Source organism: Pseudonaja textilis, chromosome 2 (assembly GCF_049901715.1).
Source record: "Pseudonaja textilis isolate UNSWEBS1 chromosome 2, rPseTex1.2, whole genome shotgun sequence".
In the NCBI taxonomy this organism is placed as follows: Eukaryota; Metazoa; Chordata; class Lepidosauria; order Squamata; family Elapidae; genus Pseudonaja; species Pseudonaja textilis.
This window is the reverse complement of record NC_141991.1, coordinates 98,768,297-98,792,296: the sequence shown is the minus strand read 5'-3', so window position 1 is coordinate 98,792,296 and position 24,000 is coordinate 98,768,297. Positions and strand designations below refer to the sequence as shown.

At 40.4% G+C, this 24,000-nt stretch overlaps 1 protein-coding gene across 9 annotated transcripts in view; it reads left to right on the top strand.

Annotated features, from left to right (window-relative positions):
- BRD4 (bromodomain containing 4) overlaps window positions 1-24,000 on the top strand; it is an 81,305-nt gene that overhangs the window by 23,959 nt on the left and 33,346 nt on the right. For 4 of the 9 annotated variants that reach the window (XM_026696227.2, XM_026696228.2, XM_026696231.2 and 1 more), the window contains exons 2-6: window positions 4,230-4,315; window positions 13,506-13,824; window positions 18,587-18,724; window positions 21,287-21,422; window positions 22,072-22,346. In XM_026696227.2, the coding sequence (XP_026552012.2) occupies window positions 13,540-13,824; window positions 18,587-18,724; window positions 21,287-21,422; window positions 22,072-22,346 (834 nt within the window). In that variant the 5' untranslated portion in view covers window positions 4,230-4,315; window positions 13,506-13,539. Of the gene's footprint in view, window positions 1-4,229; window positions 4,316-4,876; window positions 5,036-13,505; window positions 13,825-18,586; window positions 18,725-21,286; window positions 21,423-22,071; window positions 22,347-24,000 lie in introns of all 9 variants that reach the window. The other 5 variants (XM_026696232.2, XM_087924681.1, XM_087924680.1 and 2 more) reach the window with 2 other exon arrangements.

Below are 24,000 nucleotides of genomic sequence, written 5' to 3'. Positions count from 1 at the left end.
CAAGCTGATAGCACAAAGAATCTTGTCCACTTTCTCTGGAGTCACTCAGCCTTCTCTGCCCATTCATGGTCCAAGTTGAAGTCAATCTGAGTGGCTTTATTCATCAGATAATCTATTAGATGTTCAGAGGGGCCCCCTATTCAATAACAATAGAGTTACTCTAAACCAGTGGTTCCCAAACTTTTTCAGTCTACCGCCCTCTTGGTGTTACAAACTCGTCCTCAGTGCCCCCCCACCCAGGGTGGGATTCAAATTTCTTAACTGGTTCTGTGGGCATGGCCTAATTTGTGGGTGTGGCTTGGGGGTGATATGACTGGCTGGGGGTGGCTTGCTAGCTGGGCGTTGCTTGATGGTCATGTGACTGGATGGGTGGGGTTTGGTGGTCATGTGACTGGGGGGATGTGGCCATGTGACTAGCAAAATGGTCCTCACTAAATGGCCGGTTGCTTAGTAAGTGTTCTAATTTATGACTGACCTCCCCAGAGCTACTTGCTTGTTTTTGGAGTTTTGACAGCCATGAACGCGCACGCACGCACACACACACACATACACCCTTCTAACCTTTTCTGGAGCAGGCGGTTGGACTAAATATCTCATCCACTTCTCCTCTCTCCTTTCTTTCTTTCTTTCTTACCTTCTCTCCCTCTTTTCTCTCTTTCCCTCTTTTTTCTTTTCTCTCTCTCTTTCTCTTGTTCCATCTCTCTCTTTCCCTCTTTCTCTATTCTTTCCTTAATCTATCTACCTATTTTCTGCCCAGGTAGGCATGGCCTAATCTGTCAGAGGCCTGGGCTAATCCTGCATCACCCCGTTTCCCCTTTCAGAGGCCCTGGCCCTTAATCTCCACATTTCCTCCCCCACAAGGAAACCTCTTTCATCATCCCACGGCCGTGACTTTACCTTCCTCCGTGGCTAGCTGCCAGAGAAGGCAAACCAGGGCTGAGCTATTGTTGTCACTGGTCCCACATCATCCTTGTCACAAAGGCCTGCAGCTGCCGTGTGGGGTTTGTTTTTTTTTTTTTTTTGGTGCAGCTGGACTGCAGCCTCACCAAAAAAAATGCACGGCGCCTGGAGGTTTTTTGCAATGAAAATTACCAACCTACGGCTTTGATCTGCTTCTCCAATGCACCACTGCGGCCGTATTCTAGGCTCCGGCCCCATAGGTCCACCCCACTGAGCCCGCTGCACTGGAGGGACTTGCCCAAGCAAATCCGAGTGGAGTGGTGCAGCAGTCAATGGGGTGAGCCTTCATGGCCAGTGCCTAGAACACAGAGGTGGTGACACATTGGAGAAGCAGAGCAAAGCTGGAGGTCACTAATTTTCACTGCAAAAAGCCTCCAGATGCTGCATGTTTTTCTTTCGGTGCAACTTTACTCCAGCTGCACCAAAAAAAATAAAAAAAACATGGCGTCTGGATGCTTTTTGCAGCTTTGCTTGTTCTGCTTCTCCAACACGCCGCTGTGGCCATCAGCGATTGTTGCGCATGCACGTGATGTCGCACATGTGCAATAAGGACTGACTGGGCAGGGAATGGAGGAGTGGACAGAGAGGAGCAGGGCCAGCCAGGGGCCCGTTTTACCGGTTCTCCAAACTACCGGGAACGGTAATGAACCGGTAGAATACTGGTTCCTGCAAAGGACCCACCACCAGCACCCCCCTGCCGCCTTTTAGTGCCCCCTTGCCTCTTAGCGCCCTCCTAAGGCATCCCACTGCCCCCCAGGGGGTGGTACCGCCCATTTTGGGAACCACTGCTCGAAACAGAGTGGCTGAATGGCTATGAGAAGATGAAATAAAGACAGGAAAAATAATTGACATTTTGCCACTCTTTTCACCATGAAATAATTCATGATACCAGCTTCTAGCTGCGTCTGGTTAAATATCACTTCACATTTTTCTTCAAAAAAAGACCATGGTTTTTCTACTTCTTCATATCCTGGTGCTGCTTGGTAAACTAAGGTACACCCTAGGACCAGCACACAAGGAGAGGCTGTTTAGGAGCAAATATGATCCAAGGCCCCAGGTGCCTGCCTTTGCAGGTAGTGACTAGGCCTGAACTGAACTTCAAAAATCCCTAAGGTCTCCCTGGAATCCCACTAAGCTGTCAGTCACCTGGGGCTTGCCAATTGAATGGGCCCTATTCCCCATATGGAAGGGATGATAGCAGTGAATCAAAAGACATGCAGAGACCCATCCATCAGTCATGGATTGATGTTAATGTCCTCCACTGCTAGATCAAACCTCAATGTCTAGTACAGGTGAAACTCAAAAAATTAGAATATCATACAAAAGTTCATTTATTTCAGTAATGCAACTTAAAAGGTGAACCTAATATATGAGATAGACTCATTACATGCAAAGCAAGATAGTTCAAGCCATGATTTGGCATAATTGTGATGATTATGGCTTACAGCTCATGAAAACGCCAAATCTACAATCACAGAAAATTAGAATATTGTGAACAGGTTCAATATTCTAGGCTCAAAGTGTCCCACTCTAATCAGCTAATTAAACCAAAAGACCTGCAAAGGGTTCCTGAGCCTTTAAATGGTCTCTCAATCTGATTCAGTAGGAATCACAATCATGGGAAAAACTACTGACCTGACAGTTGTGCAGAAAACCATCACTGGCACCCTCCATAAGGAGGGAAAGCCTCAAAAGGTAATTGTAAAAGAAGTTGGATGTTCCCAAAGTGCTGTATCAAAGCACATAAATAGAAAGTTATGTGGAAGGGGAAAGTGTGGAAGAAAAAGGTGTACAAGCAGCAGGGATGACCACGCCTTGGAGAAGATTGTCAGGAAAAAGGCCATTCAAAAGTGTTGGGGACTTTCACAAGGAGTGGACTGAGGCTGGAGTCAGTGCATCAAGAACCATCGCACACAGATCCTGGACATGGGCTTCAAATGTCATATTCCTCTTGTCAAGCCGCTCCTGAACAACAAACAACGTCAGAAGCATCTTACCTGGGCTAAAGAAAAACAGAACTGGTCTGTTGCTCAGTGGTCCAAAGTCCTCTTTTCTGATGAGAGCAACTTTTGCATCTCATTTGGAAACTTAAGGACCCAGAGTCTGGAGGAAGAATGAAGAGGCACATACTGCAAGATGCTTGAAGTCCAGTGTGAAGTTTCCAGAGTCTGTTGATTTGGGGAGCCATGTCATCTGTTGGTGTTGGTCCACTGTGTTTCATTAAGTCCAGGGTCAACACAGCCGTCTACCAGGAGATTTTGGAGCACTTCATGCTTCTTTCTGCAGACAAGCTTTATGGGGATGCTGACTTCATTTTCCAACAGGACTTGGCACCTGTCCACACTGCCAAAAGCACCAAAACCTGGTTCAATGACACTGGGATTGCTGTGCTTGATTGGCCAGCAAACTCGCCTGACCTGAACCCTATAGAGAATCTATGGGTCATTGCCAAGAGAAAGATGAGAGACATGAGACCGAACAATGCAGAAGAGCTGAAGGCCACTATTGAAACATCCTGGTCTTCCTTAACACCTCAGCAGTGCCACAGGCTGATAGCTTCCGTGCCACGCTGCATTGAGGCAGTAATTGCTGCAAAAGGGGCCCAAACCAAGTCCCTAGTACATATGCATGCTTATACTTTTCAGAGGTCCGATATTGTTCTTTGTACAATCCTTGTTTTATTGATTGCATGTAATAGTCTAATTTTCTGAGATTGTGGATTTGAGGTTTTCATGAGCTGTAAGCCATTATCATCACAATTATGACAAATCACGGCTTGAACTATCTTGCCTTGCATGTAATGAGTCTATCTCATATATTAGATTCACCTTTTAAGTTGTATTACTGAAATAAATGAACTTTTGCACAATATTCTAGTTTTTCGAGTTTCACCTGTATATAAATGCAATAAATAAACAAACAAGGGGCTTAAAAGGCAAAAGTCATGAAGGTGTCTATCTACAATCAAATTAGTTGTATTAACTGCTAAGGTTGTATTTCAATGCTCAGGAGTTTAACAACTTGTTATTATGTGCTTGTCAGCTTTAGAAAGTGTTTGCTGAGAATAGATAAATCTTTGGCCTAAATAAATTAGGTATTTATCGTATACACACCATCTTTAAAAAATCAGGTTTTTTAAAGGTTTGTATTTAGCAAAGCTGGAATTAGGGCTTAGTTTAGTTTCATTATCCAAATTTAAATGTTAGGAATGGAATATTTTTCTCTTCATTCCTTTATTTTGATACTGATCTAATTCATTCTTGTTACAGAGTTGTACTTCATTGTTCTATGCCAGAAATGGATATTAGAGCGTAATTACTAGAGGGAAATAATCAGCGATAAGCTCTGCTTCAAGGTAATATTTATTTCTTTTTGCATTAGAAGATTTGGTTTGTTAATTGTGTGTATCTTGGGCTTTTTTGTGTTGATCGAATATATTTATCAGAGGCAGCACATTTGAAAATAAGAGTTTCCTGTTCCAAATATCTTTCACTGTGTCTTTTTTTGTAAAGTTTTATGGTTCTAATTTATTAAATGCCCAGAGTCACTTAGATAATGAGAAGAGTGGTATAAACATTTGATAAATAATGTGATGGTTAAGGTAAATCAAAAAGAAACTCTTTACCAAATAACCATTTATTCGGCTTCCTTCCAAGGATAAACTTTATTTCCAGTGTTGCTGAACCATAGCTCCCAGGGCCACTGCTTTGTGAAAGATGCTGACAGATAAGTGCGCTTCTGGTTTAGCCTTTCTCAACCTTTAACCCTGGAGAAGCCTTGAAGTAAATTCCATATTTTACATTTAGATCTTTGATTTTGGGGTAGGGGCGGTGGAAGCATAGGATGAGCACATTTGCAGTCAACATGCTGTGTTGTAGGTGCATATTTTGTTTGAAGTTATATGATGTTCCATCAGGGCTGAAGCAGTATGGTAAATCATAGATGGGAAACATGGGACCTTCCAGATGTTGATGTATTTGAGCTTTATAAGTTCCAATCACTATGGCCAGTGATGAAGAATGAAGGAAGTTACAACTTAAGGATGGTTTGAAATCACATACTGCCCATCCCCTTTGTAAGTAGATGGTACTTGAGTTTCTGGCAAATCTATTTTGAATTTTTTTTAAAAAAAATAATGTTAGGGTACTTGATAGTCAATAAGAGAAATAGCTAGTGGAAGTGGACAGAGGAGAAGTGGCCCATCTATCCCTGGTTTAAGTTCAGGTTCCAACTTATATAAATTAGACTTTACAGAATTGGCTTTGTGCCCATATGATATAGTTTCTGAAAGAAAACTACTGCATGACCCAGGGATTTTTGGCCCAATAGGCAGGGTAGCCAAAAGGACAGAGATAGGGGTGGGTGGGCAGATGAAGTGCATATTGTAGTTATAAACACAAACTGTTTGTCAATTTTCGCCATGTAATCATGGGGGCACTGTAATAGTCATAGCTTCAAGGATTGGTTATTCTACCATTCATTCAGTGCCATCATAAATTTGAATGGTTGCTGAATGATTTAAGCAAGGACTACTTATTACTTCAATGACCATCCAAGTCATCTTCTGGATTCTCTACATTGATCGCTTGTAATATTTATATCAGGCATGTCCAACTCATGGCCGATAGGTGGCATGCAGCCCTGAATAGCTAGTAATCTGACTCCACAAGATCATAAAACTATTTTAAAATAAAGTTATTTATATACAATTAATTATATTGTATATATTTATATGTAACCTAAGACAATTCCTCTTCAATCATTGTGGCCTAGATTTAGGTACTCATAGTTTAAATAAACAACGCGAATTAACCAATAGGCACGTTTGAGATTTGGCAACATTATGGGCATATTCACTAAATGACTGTTGTAATAGATGTGGTCAGATTACAGTAGTGAGGTTACTTGATACCACTGTGTTTAGAATTGTAGAATGCTTGTTAGCATGTCACCTTATTCTGCTTTATGTTTCCTATGCAATGGATACATTTTTAAATGAAGTACACCTGCTCTTGTTTAACAACTACAGTATCTTTATTAACTATTTGCAAATATGATGGTAATCAAGTATTAATTTTGCAACCAATGCATGCATGTGACAACAACATGCATGTGACAACAACACACACTCAAGTAGCGCTGGCATAGCTATATCAGACAACTTATCTGAATGAAATGGCTGCAACTAATTATTTTTGCCACATCTCTCTCAATCACATGTTTATTTAGCAACCATTTTGCTTAATCACCTGGTGGTTGGAATGGAACTCAGTCACTAACTGAAGAGTAGGTATACTGGCTATAGCCCTCTCACATTTTTACTTTTTTTATTGTGTTTGTTGTACATGCATGGCTGAAGGATGTTACTTTGAAAAAAAATGTTTAAGCTAGCATTTTACTTTGCCTTATGCTAGCATCCAATTTTAGTTTTATTTTTTACCAAATCCTAATCTAATCATGCATTCATGGAGCCTACCAAGTGCCAAGGCACATAGTATATATAGTCATCACTTTCTTAGTTTATCCCAAAATTCTTTTTTTAGCATCCTCAGCAAGGAACTTGGCTTTGTCAAAGTTTAATTAAGAACATAATCTCTGGGCACCATGTGCTCATACTAACAGACAATGTAGCCATTAAGGCCCATATCAATTGCCACGGGGGTACCCGCTCCAGGTCCCTCATGCGAGAGGTCGAGTACTTGGGACTCTGGTTGGAATGACATCTATCCCTGAGAGCAGAGCATATCGCAAGAACAGCCAATGTACAGATGGACTGCCGTAGCTGAGCCACAGTCGACCACTTAAAGTGGCGCCTGCATCCTGGCCTGTTCAAGGCACTGTCTGAAAGGTTTGGTTCTCCGATCCTGGACCTGTTTGCTACCCTGTCAAACAGCCAACTACCCAGGTTTTATTCCAGGTTTGCAACACCAGGGCCAGAAAGGGCCAATGCACTCTGCACTCCATGACCCCGAGGACTACTATCTGCTTTTTCTCTGCTTGCCCTTATCCCAGGAGTAATTAGGAAGGTACTGGCGGGGAGAGCAGAGATCCTATGCCTGTCTCCTCAATGGCCCAGAAGAGTATAGTTTGCCAACCTGGTCACCCTATCAGTGTCCAGGCCCTGGAAGATTCCACCAGACAGAATCTCCCTCAGTCAGGGAGCTCTCCTCCAACCACAATGCCTCCAACTAACCGTTTGGCATTTGAGCGGAGAGCTCTGAGGCTGGACAACTTCTCCAGCCGAGTGATCCTGATCATCCAAGCCTCTAGGACAGGGGTGGGCAAACTTTTTGGCTCGGGGGCCTCATTGACTTTTAAATTTTGACAGACGGGCCGGATCAGCACAAGATACGATACATATAAAAAAACTGCAAAATCTCCGCAAAATCAAGTCACTGCGCCTCATGCGCCACCTGGTGTTGAAATGCCTGTCATTACAAGTCAAAATCAAATGAATGCAATCATTCAATCATTCACATCCAACCTTAATTCTGTACCAATCTTCGGCGGGCCAGATTAAAAAGACCAACAGGCTGGATGTGGCCCGCGGGACGTAGTTTGCCCACCCCTGCTCTAGGAGGTAGTCTACCAACCGGATCTACAACGCCACCTGGAAAACCTTTTGCACCTCGTGCTCCAAAGCCTCTATTGATTCCCTCTCAATATCGGTGGCCCAGATCTTGGACTTCCTGCAGGAGGGGCTAGCAAGGGCCTTTCACCCAATACGATATGCAGACAAGTGGCAGTCTGATCTTCCGTGTTATCTTGCGGGGATCTGGAGTCCCTCGCACAGCACCCAATTGTGCGCAGCTTCGTCAGGGGCGCAACCAATTAAAAACCTCTGATGGTACACTAGTATCCCACCTGGGAACTGCCTATGGTTCTTCCAAGCTCTTCCCTCTGTACTTTTCGAACAGTTGCGTTCTGCCAGTCTTCACATCCTCACCTGCAAGGTGGTTTTTCTCATGGTCATCACTTTGGCGAGATACATCTCTGAATTGGCAGCCCTCTCAATAAGGGAGGACCTGTGGTCCCGTGATCCTAACAGGTTGGTTCTACGATTAGATCCTTCGTTCTTTCCCAAGATTAATTCTTTATTTCACAGGACACAGGAACTAATTTTACTAGATTTTTGCCCTGGCCTGACCCATGCCCTAGAGAAGAAATGGCACACCTTGGACGTCAGGAGGGCTCTCTATATCTATATTAAGAGGTCAGCCTTCTTTCAGAAATTGGAGTTCCTATTTGTATCCTTTCAACCTTCCACATTGGGTAATAAGGTTACAGCATTAATAATAGGCCGGTGGATATGGCCTTACATCACCAAATCATATGAGCTTCTGGCTCTCCCATTGCCTCGGTGAGTGACAGCCCACTCCACTAGAAGCGCAACCACTACAGCAGCGTGGGCCACACAGGCCTCCATTGAGGAGATATGCAGAGCAGCACGTGGTCCTCCCAACGTGGTTGGGAGCTGGATGTCTTTGCTTTTGCTGAAGCGGCTTTCAGCAGACAAGTTCTCCAGAAGGTGTACACAGACTTGGGAACTCTTGACCAGGCTGCCACCCACCCTTAGGATGAGCCTGCTTTGATATGTGCCATTCCGTGGATTCTCCTTAGCACACTGGAGAAGGGGCATTGGTCTTCTGACATGCTCCTTCTTGGTGTGCTGAGAGAGAATCCAACCCCACCCTGGCAGCTGTCTGGTCCAGAGTCCAGGAGTGGCCAAGCCAAGCCAGGAAACACATTCAGGTCAATCATTATTGCCTTTGTCGAAAACTGGGGACACAGACGTGAGAGATATGGCTATGAAAGATTGATAGACTCAGTCTAATGAGCAGAAAAGCAGAGCTAACCTATTCCTTGGGTTGTCTCTTAGCACATCGAGAAAGAGCATGTCAGGTAAGACCATTGCCCCTTCACTCCGTGTAGTTCACTTAAGGTTGGACAAAGAAACCGGGTAATTGTTCTGGTTTGAGTTGTCTAAATTCTCTGCGTCATGATTCATAATGTTCCACAGGTGATTCCTAGCTAAGCAGGGTCTCCCTATTGTGAATCTGCTGAGATGTTTAGATCTACAGGATTGCCTACCAGCACCATTGCCAGAGGTTTGGCTTTTCAATACTCTAGAACAGGGGTGTCAAACTCAAGGCCCGCGGGCTGGATCCGACGCGCAGGGTGCTTAAATCCAGCCCACTGGGCCGGCCTGGGAATATCAAGGCCTGCGGTGCCTCTGGTGGCTAAAACGGACCACGTGCAGGGGGGGCCATGCCTCATTTTCACCCTTCATGGCCTCCTGCAACACTCTGCCGGCTGAAAACGGGCCAAAAACAGCTGAAAAATAGGCCACGCAGCCCGTTTTCAGCCAGCAGAGTATTGCAGGAGGCCATGGAGGGCGAAAACCAGGCACTGGGGACACATGCTCACCGAACCAGTTGTTACATTGGTTGAATCCCACCACTGCTCATGATCCACTATTGGGCCGTGGCTGGGTTGGGGACCTCTGCTTTAAGAGCATGTTGTGGGTACTTAACATGACATGGATTGTTGTATCAGAACAGCACACTAATGAGGATATTTCCCTTTTCCACCTCTAATCTCCAGGATACAGTTAACCCCAGATTATCTGATTTTTAAAATGCATTTGTTTTTCTGGGCAGGTGTTTATATATTTCTAAGCCAAACAATGAACTGCAGTAGTTGTTGCTTTTTGTTAAACACAATTGGATAAATGCACAAAATGCATTAACCCCCAAAGTGTTATAATTGAATGCCACGCATGATCTTTAATGCATTTATAATACATTATTTCTGGGAAGGCTTCCCCTCCCGCACACATATTAGTACTTCTAAACCATGACATGATGCAATAGAAAACAGCAAAGCTTTCCTCCCTATTAAAACATGTTCATTTCTCTTCGACATCACCCATCCCCTAGCTTAACATTTATATGTTACTTAAGTTGCTGAATTTCTCTTGCATGTGCTGCCAGTGCTGTTTTTTTTACTAGAGCTGGTGAGAGACATAGGAATGTTCATAGATTAATTATTCACTTGAGTTTGTAAGAAACTTTTCACCCGACTATAATTACATAATTCCGCTCCTATGATATGCTGTGCTTAAACAAATCAAATCATTTATCATTTTAGTTTTCATAGTTGATAGTACAGTTTAGTTTTCGGATACTTTTGTTTTTTGTTTTGTTTTATAATGTTGAAATTGAGGGGACTTCTGGAAGATATGGTTTTCAATTTTTCCTCTTAAAAAGGGGGAGTTTTATTTGTTCACTTTTTAATGTATATTAAACAAATAATACAGTACAGTGTTAAGGTGTTTTTCAACCAAAAATACTGGAAAATCATGCCATCATTTTTGTGGTTGTGATTCGAGTGTTGCCTACTCTGCTGTAAACCATTGTTAAACAAATCTAGCCCTTAAGCTTTACTTCCATGTAAGCACATTTGACTATACTTTGTAAACTCAGTTCCTGGTTTTAGGATGGGAGCCTTATAATAAGATCTGTTTGATATGATCTGTTACTAGAACCCCTGTTGGCTTCTAGTAATAGCTCTGCTTGTTTCCAAGTGTTCACAGATCTGTTGCTTGATTATCTTTTCCAGGATCTTCCCAGGAATTGATGCCAAGCTGATAGGTCTATACTGGTAGTTTCCTGGATCCATTATATTTTCCTTTTTTTTTTGTTTTTGAAGATAGGAACCACATCAGCTCATTTCCAGTCCTCTTGTAGTTCCCAGTGCTCCTGGATATTTGAAAGATATATATTGTTCACTGATTTCGGGATGTTGTCTGCCACCTCCTTCAGAACTCTGGGTTGTAATCCATCTGGTCTTCATGATCTGAAGTTGTCTAGGATAGGCAGATGTTATTTTACCATTTTCTTGTCTATTTTAATTAGTATTTCTAGTCTGTTTTTTGTTAGATTGGTCTATTTTTTCCTTTTGTATGAAGACACGTGCAAGGAATGAATTAAGCAGTTCTACTTTCTCCCTGTTGTCATCACTTCCTTTTTTTTTACATGTTGAAATAAAAAATTTTTTTATTATTTTTTGACATTTGTTGCAAGTCTTACTTTGTTCTGACCCTTAATTTTCCTGACTTGTTGGTTTTCTGCCTTAGTTATGTGCCCCTCTCTCCTTTTTGTACTTATCCTTTTTGTTTTCCGGTTTATAGAGTTGTTTATGCAACCATGCTGGTTTCTTCTTGGATCTCTTATTTTTCTTTTTCAAGGATATTTTGCTGGACTGGACTTTTATAATCTCATTTTTCAAAGTCTCCCAAGCTTCTTCATTTATTTTCTCCTTTAAGATTTTCATCCATGGAATCCTTCCCAATCCTAAATTCATTGCGGTTCTCTTAAAGTCTAAACACTAGTTTGATTTTGTTCTATTGCTTGTATCTGCATCATACTGAATTCCAGTATGACATGATCACTCTACCCCCAAATTCCTGCAATTTCAACTCCTTCATTTCATCTCTGTTAGTAAGAATTACCATATTTTTCAGACTATAAAGATGCACTGGATCATAAGACACACCTAGGTTTAGAGAAGAAAAACAAGAAAAAAAATAGTTTTTTGCCTCCATGCATCCTGTTTTTGCCCTCCCCAGTCCCCAGAAGCACTCTGCAGGCCAAAATCTGCCCATTTTTGGTCTCCGGAGGCTTCTACGGGTCCTGTTTTTGTCTTCCCCAGCATCGGGCCCATTTTTAGCCTGAAAATGCTTCTGGGGGCCCTGGGGAGGGCAAAAATGGGACACTGAGGATTCGGGAGGCCACAAACGGGCCTGATTTTGGCTGGCAGAGTGCTTCTGGGGGCAGGGAGGGCAAAAATGGGATGCACAGTGGGTTTGGGAAGCCAAAAACAGGCCCATGTTCGCTCTATAAGATGCACAGACATTTCCACCCACTATTTTGTGAAAAAGTGCATCTTATAGTCCGAAAAATATGGTAAGTCCAGTATAGCTGACCCTGTAGTTCCCTCTTCTACTTTTTAGATGACATGATTTGGATGATTTAATTATTGCCAGTAATCAAGTAGTTGCTAGTTTTGAAAGTAGTATCCCAACAATATAGCAAAACATTTAAAATGTGTATCTGTAATTTGTAGCTTGCAGACACAGGATTTTGAACCATGAACTTGAATGTCCTTGTTAATATTTTCTATTCTTTTGGCACCCTCTCCTGGATGTCTTCTATACTGCAGCGCTTTATAAAAGTATTCAATGCAGTTTCTTACAGTACAAAATATTGTTGAAGGGTTTTTTTTTTAATGCAAGACTAAAGCATAAGAAAGAGGAGAAAAAAATCACTTTCCATTATTGCTATAAAATTTAAGTTCATGACTTTAGCTTTTCAGAATTTTTCCCCAGCTTTTAAAACATGACCAATTAGGGCTCATAACAAAACAATGAATAAAATGGTTAATGAATAAAATGAATAAATAGTAGCCATACTAGTAATGCATCCCTAAAAGCAATGTCCTGAAAAGTATGTTTGCATAATATGTTTAAAATGTATTAACATCTATTATTAAGTAGCATAGATTATTGAGAACAGAAAATAAAATATTCTAATTCTTATCAATGTTAACTATAATTTAGGATGGCAATATTACAAGCATTGAATTGTTTAGTTTTCTCATTGAAAGTTGAGCACAACATTAAAAAAAACCCACTATATTTCTTATCAAAATATCCCAAAGGTGCTTTTTCAAGAGGCAACTGGACTTTCTTGTTTTTCTTTGAAAATATTTAACTTCTCATCCAAGAAGCTTCTTCATCTCTGGATGGATGGTGAGGAATGGAAGGATTTATACTCTTTGCAAGAAAGCTGGTAATTTGCATTCTTTTTAGAGAGTTGTTGAGGCCACCTGGAGGTTTATCTGTGTCTTCAGAGTCACCTGAGTGATGCAAATGGGTGTGGAGCCTATTTATCATTCTACTGTTAAAACAGTATTTTCAGTTTGGTGAATTTCTAGGAAAAAGGGGAAAAGCAAAGGTTAAGGATATACTGTACTAATATTTCTAGAGAAAACAGCTAGGATTTAACTTTTTAATGGACCTTTATGAGTGTTATACCATCAATCATCTGCTTAATATTGCCATATTCTTTAGAAGAAAATGAATGTTTTCTTTTTGTTGAAAACCAGAACAATGTTCTTACATTAATATTTTTTTGTGATGAGTTCTAAAAGATATACTTAACATCTTTGGAGAATCTCCATTTAGTACTGACTTCATCTTGGTTCAGAATTGCACTCAGCCAGATTATTGTTTACTATTAGAGCCAGTGATTCTGACAACTATCAACCACTCATTAATTTTCCCTTATTTCCCCAGGCCTTTGGCAAAGGTGATTGAAGCCACATTTTCTTTATTCCTATCTATGTTTGTTTTCTCTACTATCATTGTTTATTTTGTGTGCTTTTTATATTTGTTCTTTGTTTTAAAATGTATTAATAATTTGTAATTTCATTGGGAGTTGGGCAACATATACAATTATTTAATTTATGAATTTGCTTTGCAGAGTGACTGGTTCAGAATGCAATGGGATCGATAGCATGTCTTCAGAGAGTGGCCCTGGGACAAGACTGAGAAATTTGGCAGTAATGGGGGATGGACTAGAAGCTACACAAATGTCTACAGCACAGGCACAGACTCAACCCCAACAAGGCAATCCTTCATCCATTAACCCAGCTCCACCTGAGACCTCAAATGCTAGTAAACCCAAGCGCATGACCAACCAACTACAGTACCTACTCAAAGTGGTGCTCAGGACACTATGGAAACATCAGTTTTCATGGCCTTTTCAGCAGCCTGTGGATGCTGTCAAACTAAACCTCCCTGTAAGTATACCTAACATAGGGAAAGGAAATTTAAATGTAAATGATTTTTTTAAAAAAATTATGGACAGCAAATAAAGAATGGGTTTGTTTTGAAAGATATAACAATCATAAACTATAAATATGCTGTTTTATGCGGATGAAAAAGCAATATATGTTACATTTTTTCAGAATTCCTGATAAATTGGAAACAGTCAGAAACATGCTGTGGGCTACTTTTTTAAAATATAAAGCAAAAGAGATTCATAGTAAAATAAGGATAGTAATATAGATAGATTATATTAGTTGTCATAATAGGGACAGAAAGTGAATGAAAAAGTAGAATAGACATACTCAGTAGATTGGATTTGATAGAGTTGGAAAAACAGTGCTTTTAGACATACCAATTTATATGCAATTTCCCAGTTCTTTGGCGTTGTTTGTCTAATTTAGAAACATAATTTCTTGAGTAGAAATTGTATCATTCTACACACTGAATGAACAGTATTGAATAAATATTTATTATAAGCACAATGTTGTCTTAAGAGAATGATGCGTAAGTGTATGTATAGCAAGTCATAGTAACAGCCATATATGATTTGTATTCTCCAATTAGAAATCTATTTCTATTATGACTTGATGGGACATGACCATTCTTTTTCCTATCCTGTTCAAGCTGTGTTCTCACTGAAGATTAGTGGAGAGGAAAAAATGGAACTTAATTTTATTTAGTCATTGTCCAATTCTAGACAAATGAATGGGCATACAGGTAATCCTTGTTTAGCAACTGCAATTGGGGCCAGGAACACAGGTTGTTAAGTGAAGCATTTGCTAAGTGAAAAATCATGACTGTTAACTAAATAACAATCTTACTCAGGCCAGTATGCAATAATTGACTAATGAAGATACGACAGAAAGAGATGTTGAAAAGATTGTAAATGAGGACATTGGTTACCAAGTTACCCTTTCCATCACTTTAGTAACTGCTGTTGAGGCAATCACTGAGCAAGGGCTACTTGCTCTTTAGTTGGAAAATAAAATAGAATAGAATAAAATTCTTTAGTGGCCAGGTGTGATTGGACACACAAGGAATTTGTCTTGGTGCAAATGCTCTCAATATACATAAAAGAAAAGATACATTCGTCAAGAATCATAAGGTAGAACACTTAATAATCATAGGGTACAATAAGCAATCAAATCATACTAGGAAACAGTCAATATAGATCATAAGGATACAAGCGACAAAGTTACTATCATACAGTCACAAGTGGAAGGGGATGGGTGATAAGGAGTGATGAGAAGGTTAATAGTAGTACAGACTTTGTAAATAGTTGGACAGTGTTGAGGGAATTATTTGTTTAGCAGAATGACGGTGTTTGGGAAAAAAACTGTTCTTGTGTCTACTTGTTCTGGTGTGCAGTGGTGCTCTATAGCAGTGGTCCCCAACCTTTTTTTGTGCCGCAGCCCGGTACCGGCATCACAAAATCATCCGCGGCCCGGTACCGGCATCAGCACACATGGCAAGGCGAGCCTAGCGACCGGCCAGCCAGCCGTCCCCCACTTCTCCCCGCCACCTTCAACTCCTCCTTTGTACCTGTGTTGATGGGCTTCGCAACGGCTTTGGGACGGTCGCTCTGCTCGCCTTGCCATGCGTGCTGAAAGAATCCTCGCGCCTTAGTTTTGTTCAAAGCCCGTTCCCCCGATGAAACTAAGGTGCGAGGATTCTTTCAGCACCCAAACACCACTTTCTACCCGGAAAAGCTCACCGGAAGCACTTTTTCATCAAAACAAGATGGCGGTGCCCAGCAAACCGGCGGCCCGGTAGAAATTGTTCCACGGACCGGTACTGGTCCGGGGACCGGTGGTTGGGGACCCCTGCTCTATAGTGTCATTTTGAGGGAAGGAGTTGAAACAATGTATGTCCAGGACGTGTGAGGGGTCTGTAAATATTTTCACAGCTCTCTTTTTGACTTGTGCAGTATACAGGTCCTCAATGGAAGGCAGGTTGGTAGTAATTGTTTTTTTGCAGTCCTAATTATCCTCTGAAGTCTGTGTCTGTCCTGTTAGGTTGCAGAACCAAACCAGACAGTTATAGAGGTGCAGATGACAGACTCAATCATTCCTCTGTAGAACTGTATCAGCAGCTCCTTGGGCAGTTTGAGCTTTCTGAGTTGTCGCAGAAAGAAGATTCTTTGTTGTGCTTTTTCGATAACCTTTTTGATGTTAGGTGTCCATTTTAGGCCATGTGATAGAATAAAACCTAGAAATTTGAAGGTCTCTACTTTTGATACTACGTAGTCTAGTATTGTAAGATGTGGTAGTATGGGAGGGTTTCTTCTAAAGTCTACCACCATTTCTACGTTGGGGAACAAAAAGGAACCATTTATGAGGCTTTGGAAAAGATACTTTCTCTACTTTTCTTTGCTTCTTTATCTTAAAATTAGTGAATTAAAATTATATATATATATACATACACCACCACCCCCAAAGCTTCTTGGTCTTCATTTGTATTTGAGTGTGTAAATTGTCTGGAATAAATCTTATTGTACGGGTACTCCTTATTTCTTTGGTTTGTTTGAGGATGTATTTTAACCTAAAAGTTACAGAACTTGTCTATAACTTGATTATGGTAAAGTTGCATTAACTGAACCAAAGAAAAAAGGTATAGTAAGATAGTAGTAAGAAAAAAATTGGCCTACTGTTGCTATAAACTGCCAATGGGCATGATAATAATCAACATATTCAACTATTGGTTTAGGAGAAGAGCTAAAAATAAATTTTGACCACGCCCAGTCTAGTCAGTACAATTAAAATTCTTGTTTGATGGCTGTTTAGGTGCAGATTCCATATTTTGTCTAAGTAGGGCTATCGGATGAACAAGATATAGGCAGTTCTTGCTTAACAACCATTTGTTCAGTGATTGTTCAAAATTATAGTGGCATTGAATGAAGGGATTTAGAGCTGTGCTCGAACTTACAGCCATTCAGGTCGCTAAGATCACCTGATTGTGATCTGTGCTCTTGGCAATCTATTCATACGTACCTGTGTTTCCCAAAAATAGGCCAATCTATTTATATATATATATATATATATATATATATAGAGAGAGAGAGAGAGAGAGAGAGCCCATATATTTAGAGCACATAGAGCATATATAAAGAGCATATACAATATGATATTTTGTGTGAGTGTATAGTATATGTATGTATTGTGTGTGTGTATACACACACACAAAATAAGCACTAGAGCTTATTTTCAGGGGATGTCTTATTTTTTTCCATGTATGGGAGGTCCATTTCTTGTGCTTACTTGCTGCTGCAATAGGACAGGAGGCTGCGTAGTGTGCCATGGCCACAAGGCAGGGTGGTACAGGTATTTCATGTGTTCCACAGCAGCTTACCTGAGGGCCCTACTGCAAGTCATCCACACTCCGACACTTGCCTTGCGACTGCGGCTCCAGTAACCTTATCCAGCAGGACCCTGTGTGGCCACCAGCCTACTTCTGCTTGCTTGCAGCTGCAACAAGCAGGCAAGCCAAGAGACGGTGGGTCTGAGTGGCAGCCAGCCATGGAAGGCTCGTCTTGGCATCTTTCAGCTTGCCTGCAGCCCGTGTGGAGCATCAGGATGGTCTGCATTTCCCCCGCACCTCTGCCTCTGTCTGCTGATGGTGCCACCAAGCAAAGTTGAGCCTCCAATGGGTGCCCACCAACTCTTGACTTTCCCACGGGCCGTGTGGATGCATCCTGATCACCCCTTCCTCCCCGCCTGCTACTTGGATTCATCTGCGCTGCACAAGCTGTGGCTACTGCCAGACACCATCAGTCCCCTCGCTGCCTCTATTGCTGGCCACACCCTACCTAATGATAATCTTCACTAGGGCTTATTTTTTTAGTAGGATTTATATTAAGTGGAAACTTAAAAATCAGGCTAGGGCTTATTTGGGGGGAAACTGTACAATGAGTTCCAAGCACCTCACAAATGTGAACTCCATTTGTGATCTTCTCTCCAGCTTCCCCAAGGGAAGTTACCAGAGAAGATCACAAGTCGCTGCCATCTTCCAAAAGGATTCCCTTTGGTTTATATTAATACTGGCTGATTGTATGATTTAGCTGATTCTGTGTGTTTAGCTTCAAACAGTGCTAAAAATTTAAAACTAAAATTGACTTGCCATGAATTTCAATAATTGTCAGGATAATTGAATGAGTTTGCACAACACACTAAATCCTTCTTTCATCCAGTTAAAAGCAACAGTGGCTAGATTAGTGTAAACCTTGATTAATAAACACTTGTTTACATGGCATGCTATATCTATAAACAAAAGAACTCCCTCTTGTCTTTCCAGACTGGCTACAAATGCTCCATGCTACAAGCACTGTGTACCAAAATCCTGCTTGAATGTTGAACTAGACCTTTTTCAGCCAGCCTCCTTGAGAGTGAAAAGGCTGCCTGCTTGAGGGTTTCCATGTCCCTCTAGCATACAACTCTTTTGCTATGTCATTTTTAACAACACAGGAGATCACTTAACAACTACAACTTGGAGTCCTGAGATTGCAGTTAATGGAGTAAAGAAGTCACATTGTTCTTGCTTAATAACCGCGTCACTCAATGACCAGAGATTTTGGTCTCAATTATGGTTGTAAATTGAGGACTATCTGCTTGTTTTTCAGTCATGAAATAATTTGCATCAACAACTCATCATAGATATGAGAAATGTTGTTTTTAAGTTTTATTTTTTTAAAATATATTGCAACTTGAATTTTTATTTGCCATATTTATTTTTCCATAGGATTATTATAAAATTATTAAAACTCCTATGGACATGGGAACAATAAAGAAACGCTTGGAGAATAACTACTACTGGAATGCTCAAGAATGTATCCAGGACTTCAATACAATGTTTACAAATTGTTACATCTATAATAAGGTTAGTTTTCTCATAAATTGGACTTTCATATGATGTATCACCTGTATATTTCCAATTTGAGATTTCATTTTTTTATTTTGTATATGTTTATTAAATTTAAATACATTTAAATAAATTTATTAAATTAAAGGAGCTGAAGCTGGTGCATGTTGTTCAACTTTCTTCCCCCATTTTCTCCAGCAACAATCGTGAGCTATATTAGACTAATAGTATGTGACCGGCTCATCATCACATAAATAATTGAATGTTGTAGTGAGTTTTGTAGTTAAGAATGGACTTAAATCTGGGTATACTAGTTGCTCTTTTCCTTCTTTCCTTCCTTGGTAAAATGGTATATTTATTTCAGGTGTGGGCATTTTTTTTTCTCTCTCTCTCAAAAGGCCATAGTGTCTCGGATAATCTGTTGGACTGAAATGAGAAAAGTTGTATTTTTCTGTCTATCAACCTAGAATGTACCTCCTCTGTTGAGAGCAGGTACAGGAAGGAAACAGATTGTTTTCTTGTCTGATATTTGAAACAGTCTCTTGCAGAGGAGGTCTGAAATTGGTGATATATGCATGAATGTAGCAACGTTTACAGGTTACGTACTTCTTAGTTTACATAAATATAATTTATTCTAAAATTTAAACTTTAGACAAAACCTAAGAATTCCACACTTATCAATGCTACTTTGCTTAAGAGCAAGGGTCTTCAAACTTGGCAAGTTTAAGACTTGTGGACTTCAGCTCCCAGAATTCCTGAGCTAACATGACTGGAGAAGGAATTCTGGGAGTTGAAATCCAGAAAGTCTAAAAGCTGTCAAGTTTGAAGATCCTTGCTTAAGAGTTTCACTGGCCATGGCTTCTGGTACTTTACATGTGTAGTTTATTATTATAAGTATTTTTAAACAATAGTTTTCCTTAATACAAATCTTAAATATTTTAAATAAACCTTTCAAGAGTATAACATTAATATACCATACTGATGAAAAATAGAAAATAATGCTTCCAAATTTTGATTTCACACTATTTCTCTGAAAAAGCCAATTTGCCAGTGTAAAATAAGGTTCAGATCCAAGTTTTTTCCACCAGTTAGTTGTTCATGAATCTGTCCACCACAATTTTTTCATATTTACAGATTATAAGGAGAAAACATGCTTTGAAGTTTCCTAAACTTCTGTCCAGAACACTGTTACATTTGACAACAACAACAAAAAGCCGTAGTAAATTAGTTTTACAAGTTTGTCTCTCACTTAGTCATACACAAAGTATATCTCTTTTAGTAATGTAACCATGAGATAGAGCAGTGGTTGCCAACCAGTGGGCTATGAGAAAATTTGGGTGGGCTGCAGAGAAATGTCCCCCCAAAGCCTGCCCACCTGCTGGCTCCCACCCTTCGGCTGAGCGCAAACCTGCAAAAAGCAGCACAGCCCTCGCCGGGCAGGACAAGGTAATGGTGCTATTGCAACAAGAGGGAGCTGGCAGGATGGAGATGGCCGGAAGGTGTAGGAACGCCACGCTACTTGCATTTGTACAGCACTCCCGCACCTTCCAGTTTGCCTCTCCTGGCCTGAGCTCTTCCTCTATGGTCATGGGCTGTAGGGACAGCCCAGGGCAAGAAAAGTACTGGCTGGTGGTGGTGGGAGGGGGCGGAGGTGGCAAGTCTGCGCTCACCATCCAGTTCAGAGGTCCAGAATGGAGTGTTGGCATCAGTTTTCTTGTCCCTCTTGGTGCTCTGCTCTGCTCTGCTGCCCCCCCTCCCCCCGCACGGCCCAAGCCATCGCTGCCCGGGGAAAGCACAGGAAAAGCGAGCAAAAACATAGCTCTTGCTGGGGCAAAAAAGCGGAGATCGAGGAAGGCACCGGCAAGAGAAGATGGGAAACTGCTGCCTTTGAAAAGTGCCGCTTTCTGTTGCCTGTGCCTTCCAATCTCTGCTCTTTCGCCCCAGCGAGAGCTGTTTCTGCTTGCTTTCTTTTTCGAGGGTGGGGGCAGCAGAGACGTCAGGGCTGCTGTCCCCCCTCAGCAAGCCAGGCCTGGAGAACGTGAAGAATTGCGAGCGAGCGCCGGAGAAAAAGGCGCGTTGGAAAAGCCAAGACACGTTTCCAGCACGCTCTCCTCTTTCCCAAAGTAAGATTGAGTGGGGGGAAGGGTAGGAGGGAAGGAGAAGCCCGGCTGGCTTTCCTTTGGCGTGGGGTGGGGTGGGGAGAGACCAAATGCCCAGACCAAAAGAGCGCTGAGGAAGACGGGCTCCTAATAACCAGCCTGTTTGTGCAGGTGAGAACTCCAGCTTTTCTGGACTATGGTTGATAGCTAAAAGGATTATGCAATTTTTTTAATCTGTTAATGGAAAAAGAGGAACTAACATAGAACATACAAATAAAGAAATTAAAATATAGTATACAGCTTAAGCTACAATGCATAAAAGATTGCAGACTACATTAATAGCAACTAGACAAAGTAACTTCCATATTTCGTGCTATATTTCTACAATGCAAAATGGCAAAAGTATGGCTGGTCTGTCTTCAGATTGATGATTCCAAATATGTGTGAGTTTTTAAAATTTTATATATTTTTATTTGTTCAGCCAGGGGATGATATTGTTTTGATGGCAGAAGCTCTAGAAAAACTCTTCTTACAAAAAATCTCTGAAATGACCCAGGAAGAAACAGAAATTGTTATAGTCCAAACAAAAGGGAGAGGACGTGGTAGGAAGGAAACAGGTATTGATATTTAATCTACTGTATTCTGTACTCTCAGTTTTTCTCCTTGTTTGTACTAGCAAATGCTTCTATGTGTATGTATGTTTATAATTGTACTTGAAAAATAATCTTTCAGATAAAGGCTAGTTTTGTACATTAGTCAGCTGTAATACAGTTTGCTTAGTTTTGACTTAATATGTAGTGTGAATCTAAGCATTGTGAGCATAAACTGTAGTTTATTGGTCTGCATATTGTGTGAATCCAGCCAATTATATTGTATAAGCCATGCTCAAGTAACTCATAGGTTAGTGCAGCCTGCAAGCTGACTCATTATTAAATCTAAGTGAACAGTATGTATTTACAGAAAGTAAAGATTTACCCTCACTGTTTAGTTTAAAAGTTGGGAAACTGGTATAATTACAAAAATACAATGGAGAAAGGAAAGAAGGAAAATACATAGTTTCAAATGGATGGTTTATCTTTACTAGTTAATAGAATAAGGTTAGAGTTTGTTAGTAATATATATATATATCTCGTCATTGAGAAATTGTATTGTAATTCAAATACAAATATGAGTTCTCAGACTAAAAAGTCTGAAATGAAAAAAAGCAAAATGTCAATTTGTATTTTTAGAGACTTGATATGCATACTGTGATTGACTCTCTTACAGTGACATCAAAGGCAGGAGCATCAGTGGTACAGAATGCAACTCAAGCATCATCCCCACCACAGACGCAGGCTCCACCCCAAAATTCCCAACCGGTGCAAACAACTCATTCCTTTCCCTCTCTAACCCCTGACCTAATTGTTCAGACACCAGTAATGACAGTGGTGCCGCCCCAGCCTCCTGCAGCACTGCCTCCTCCCCTCCCACCTTCAGCCTCAGCTCCTCAGCCCTCTCAGACACACACCCCGATTATCCCAACATCTGCACAACCCATGAAGGTGCGTACATTAAAATTCCTCTTATTTTAATTGTTCACCTAAGGGAAAAACTTGCCGTAAGTCATACAAAACCGTGCTCAGGTACTTTATAGCTTTCCTTAAGACTGCTTCATTAAATACTTTTAACTTTTATTCTTCTGATTTTGAAGGTTAAGAAGCAGGAATATGTTATGATACTGCAATGCTCTATTTCTGCAGGGCTCCCAATAACTGGCACAGTTCTGTGCTGTCAAATTCAATTTTTAAATGCTCAAATTCAAATTTTAAAAGATTAAATGAAAATGTTAATTCAGCAAGACATTGGTTATTTTAGGGGTTCTAACACCAGTGGGTTATTAAGCTTAATTATTATTGCACTATTCAGATAACAAAGATGTAGAAACCTTTGGACAAGAGCCCCTAGCTTATAAAAATTATAAGATTCAATCTGATAATTTCTAGGTAGATTATCAAAAGTGTTTAAATTATGTATAGTTGCTTTTAGTCAATATAGATAAAACTGAATTATATGGATAAATAATGTGTTCTTTATTAGGGTATGAACATTTAAATGTATAAGCTAGAGCAGGAGTGTCAAACTCAAGGGCTGTGGGCCACATCCTACCCAATGCGAAGAGGGGAGATCAGACCAACATAGCTTCAGCCCAGTCTACCCAATGAGAAGAAGAAGAAAGACCAGGCCAGCATGTCTTTGGCCTGGTCTAACCAGTGTGAAGAGAAAACATGCCAGCAATTTGGGAAGTGACGTCAAGCTGGCCATGCACACCCTGTCAGCCATGCCCGCCTGGCCCCCTGAGGTCAACCACAGCCCTGATGCGGCCCTCAGTGAAATTGAGTTTTACATGCCTGGGCTAGAAGGATCACAAAATTTACTAAGACTTTAAGAATGTTTAATGTCTATTCCCACCACACCACACTTCATATAAATGTTATGAAATTGGTAGAAAACGTTAGTATAGATATAGTGTTTTGTGCCAGAAACTCACGGGGGGAGACACAACAAAGATTAGATTAGAATTGATTAATATTGCTTTCTATACTTGATATATAGTTAGCACATTGATACCAATGTATTGTATTTGGTTTTAACCAATATAGTTACAAAGTTAAAAATGTGTATGTTAAAAGTAAAATACTAAAATAAGCACATATCAAAAATAGAATAATTTTGTCAGAATATAACATACAACTTAAGTGACAGGTATGCGCTGTATGTATACAAATTGCTAGATAAAGACAGATCAGCTGAATACAACATTCATGATTTAGCCTAGTATTCAACATGAAACTTGTTTTTCATTTCTGTCTTTTCATAGAAGAGTAAATGTCAAGTCTTCCCATTGTAATGACAGCAATATTGTCATTTATTTATGAAAGGTTGATGTCTAAAATATGCTTAGTAAGTTCCATTAAACAATTCAGATTTGTTTTTCATAAACTTGCATAAGGTTGTGATGACAATTCTTTAAAAGCAAATACAAAAGAGGCTTTATAAAGTATCGTAAATGTCGATCTTTTCAACATCTTTTTTTTATTGATTGATTGAATTTTTTGGGATTTTTTTTCATCCCCTTCCTCTAGGAAATAAAAGTAGTATATGTACTATACAGCCTCTCCTTTCATTTTTCTTTATAACACTTATGAAATGAACTAG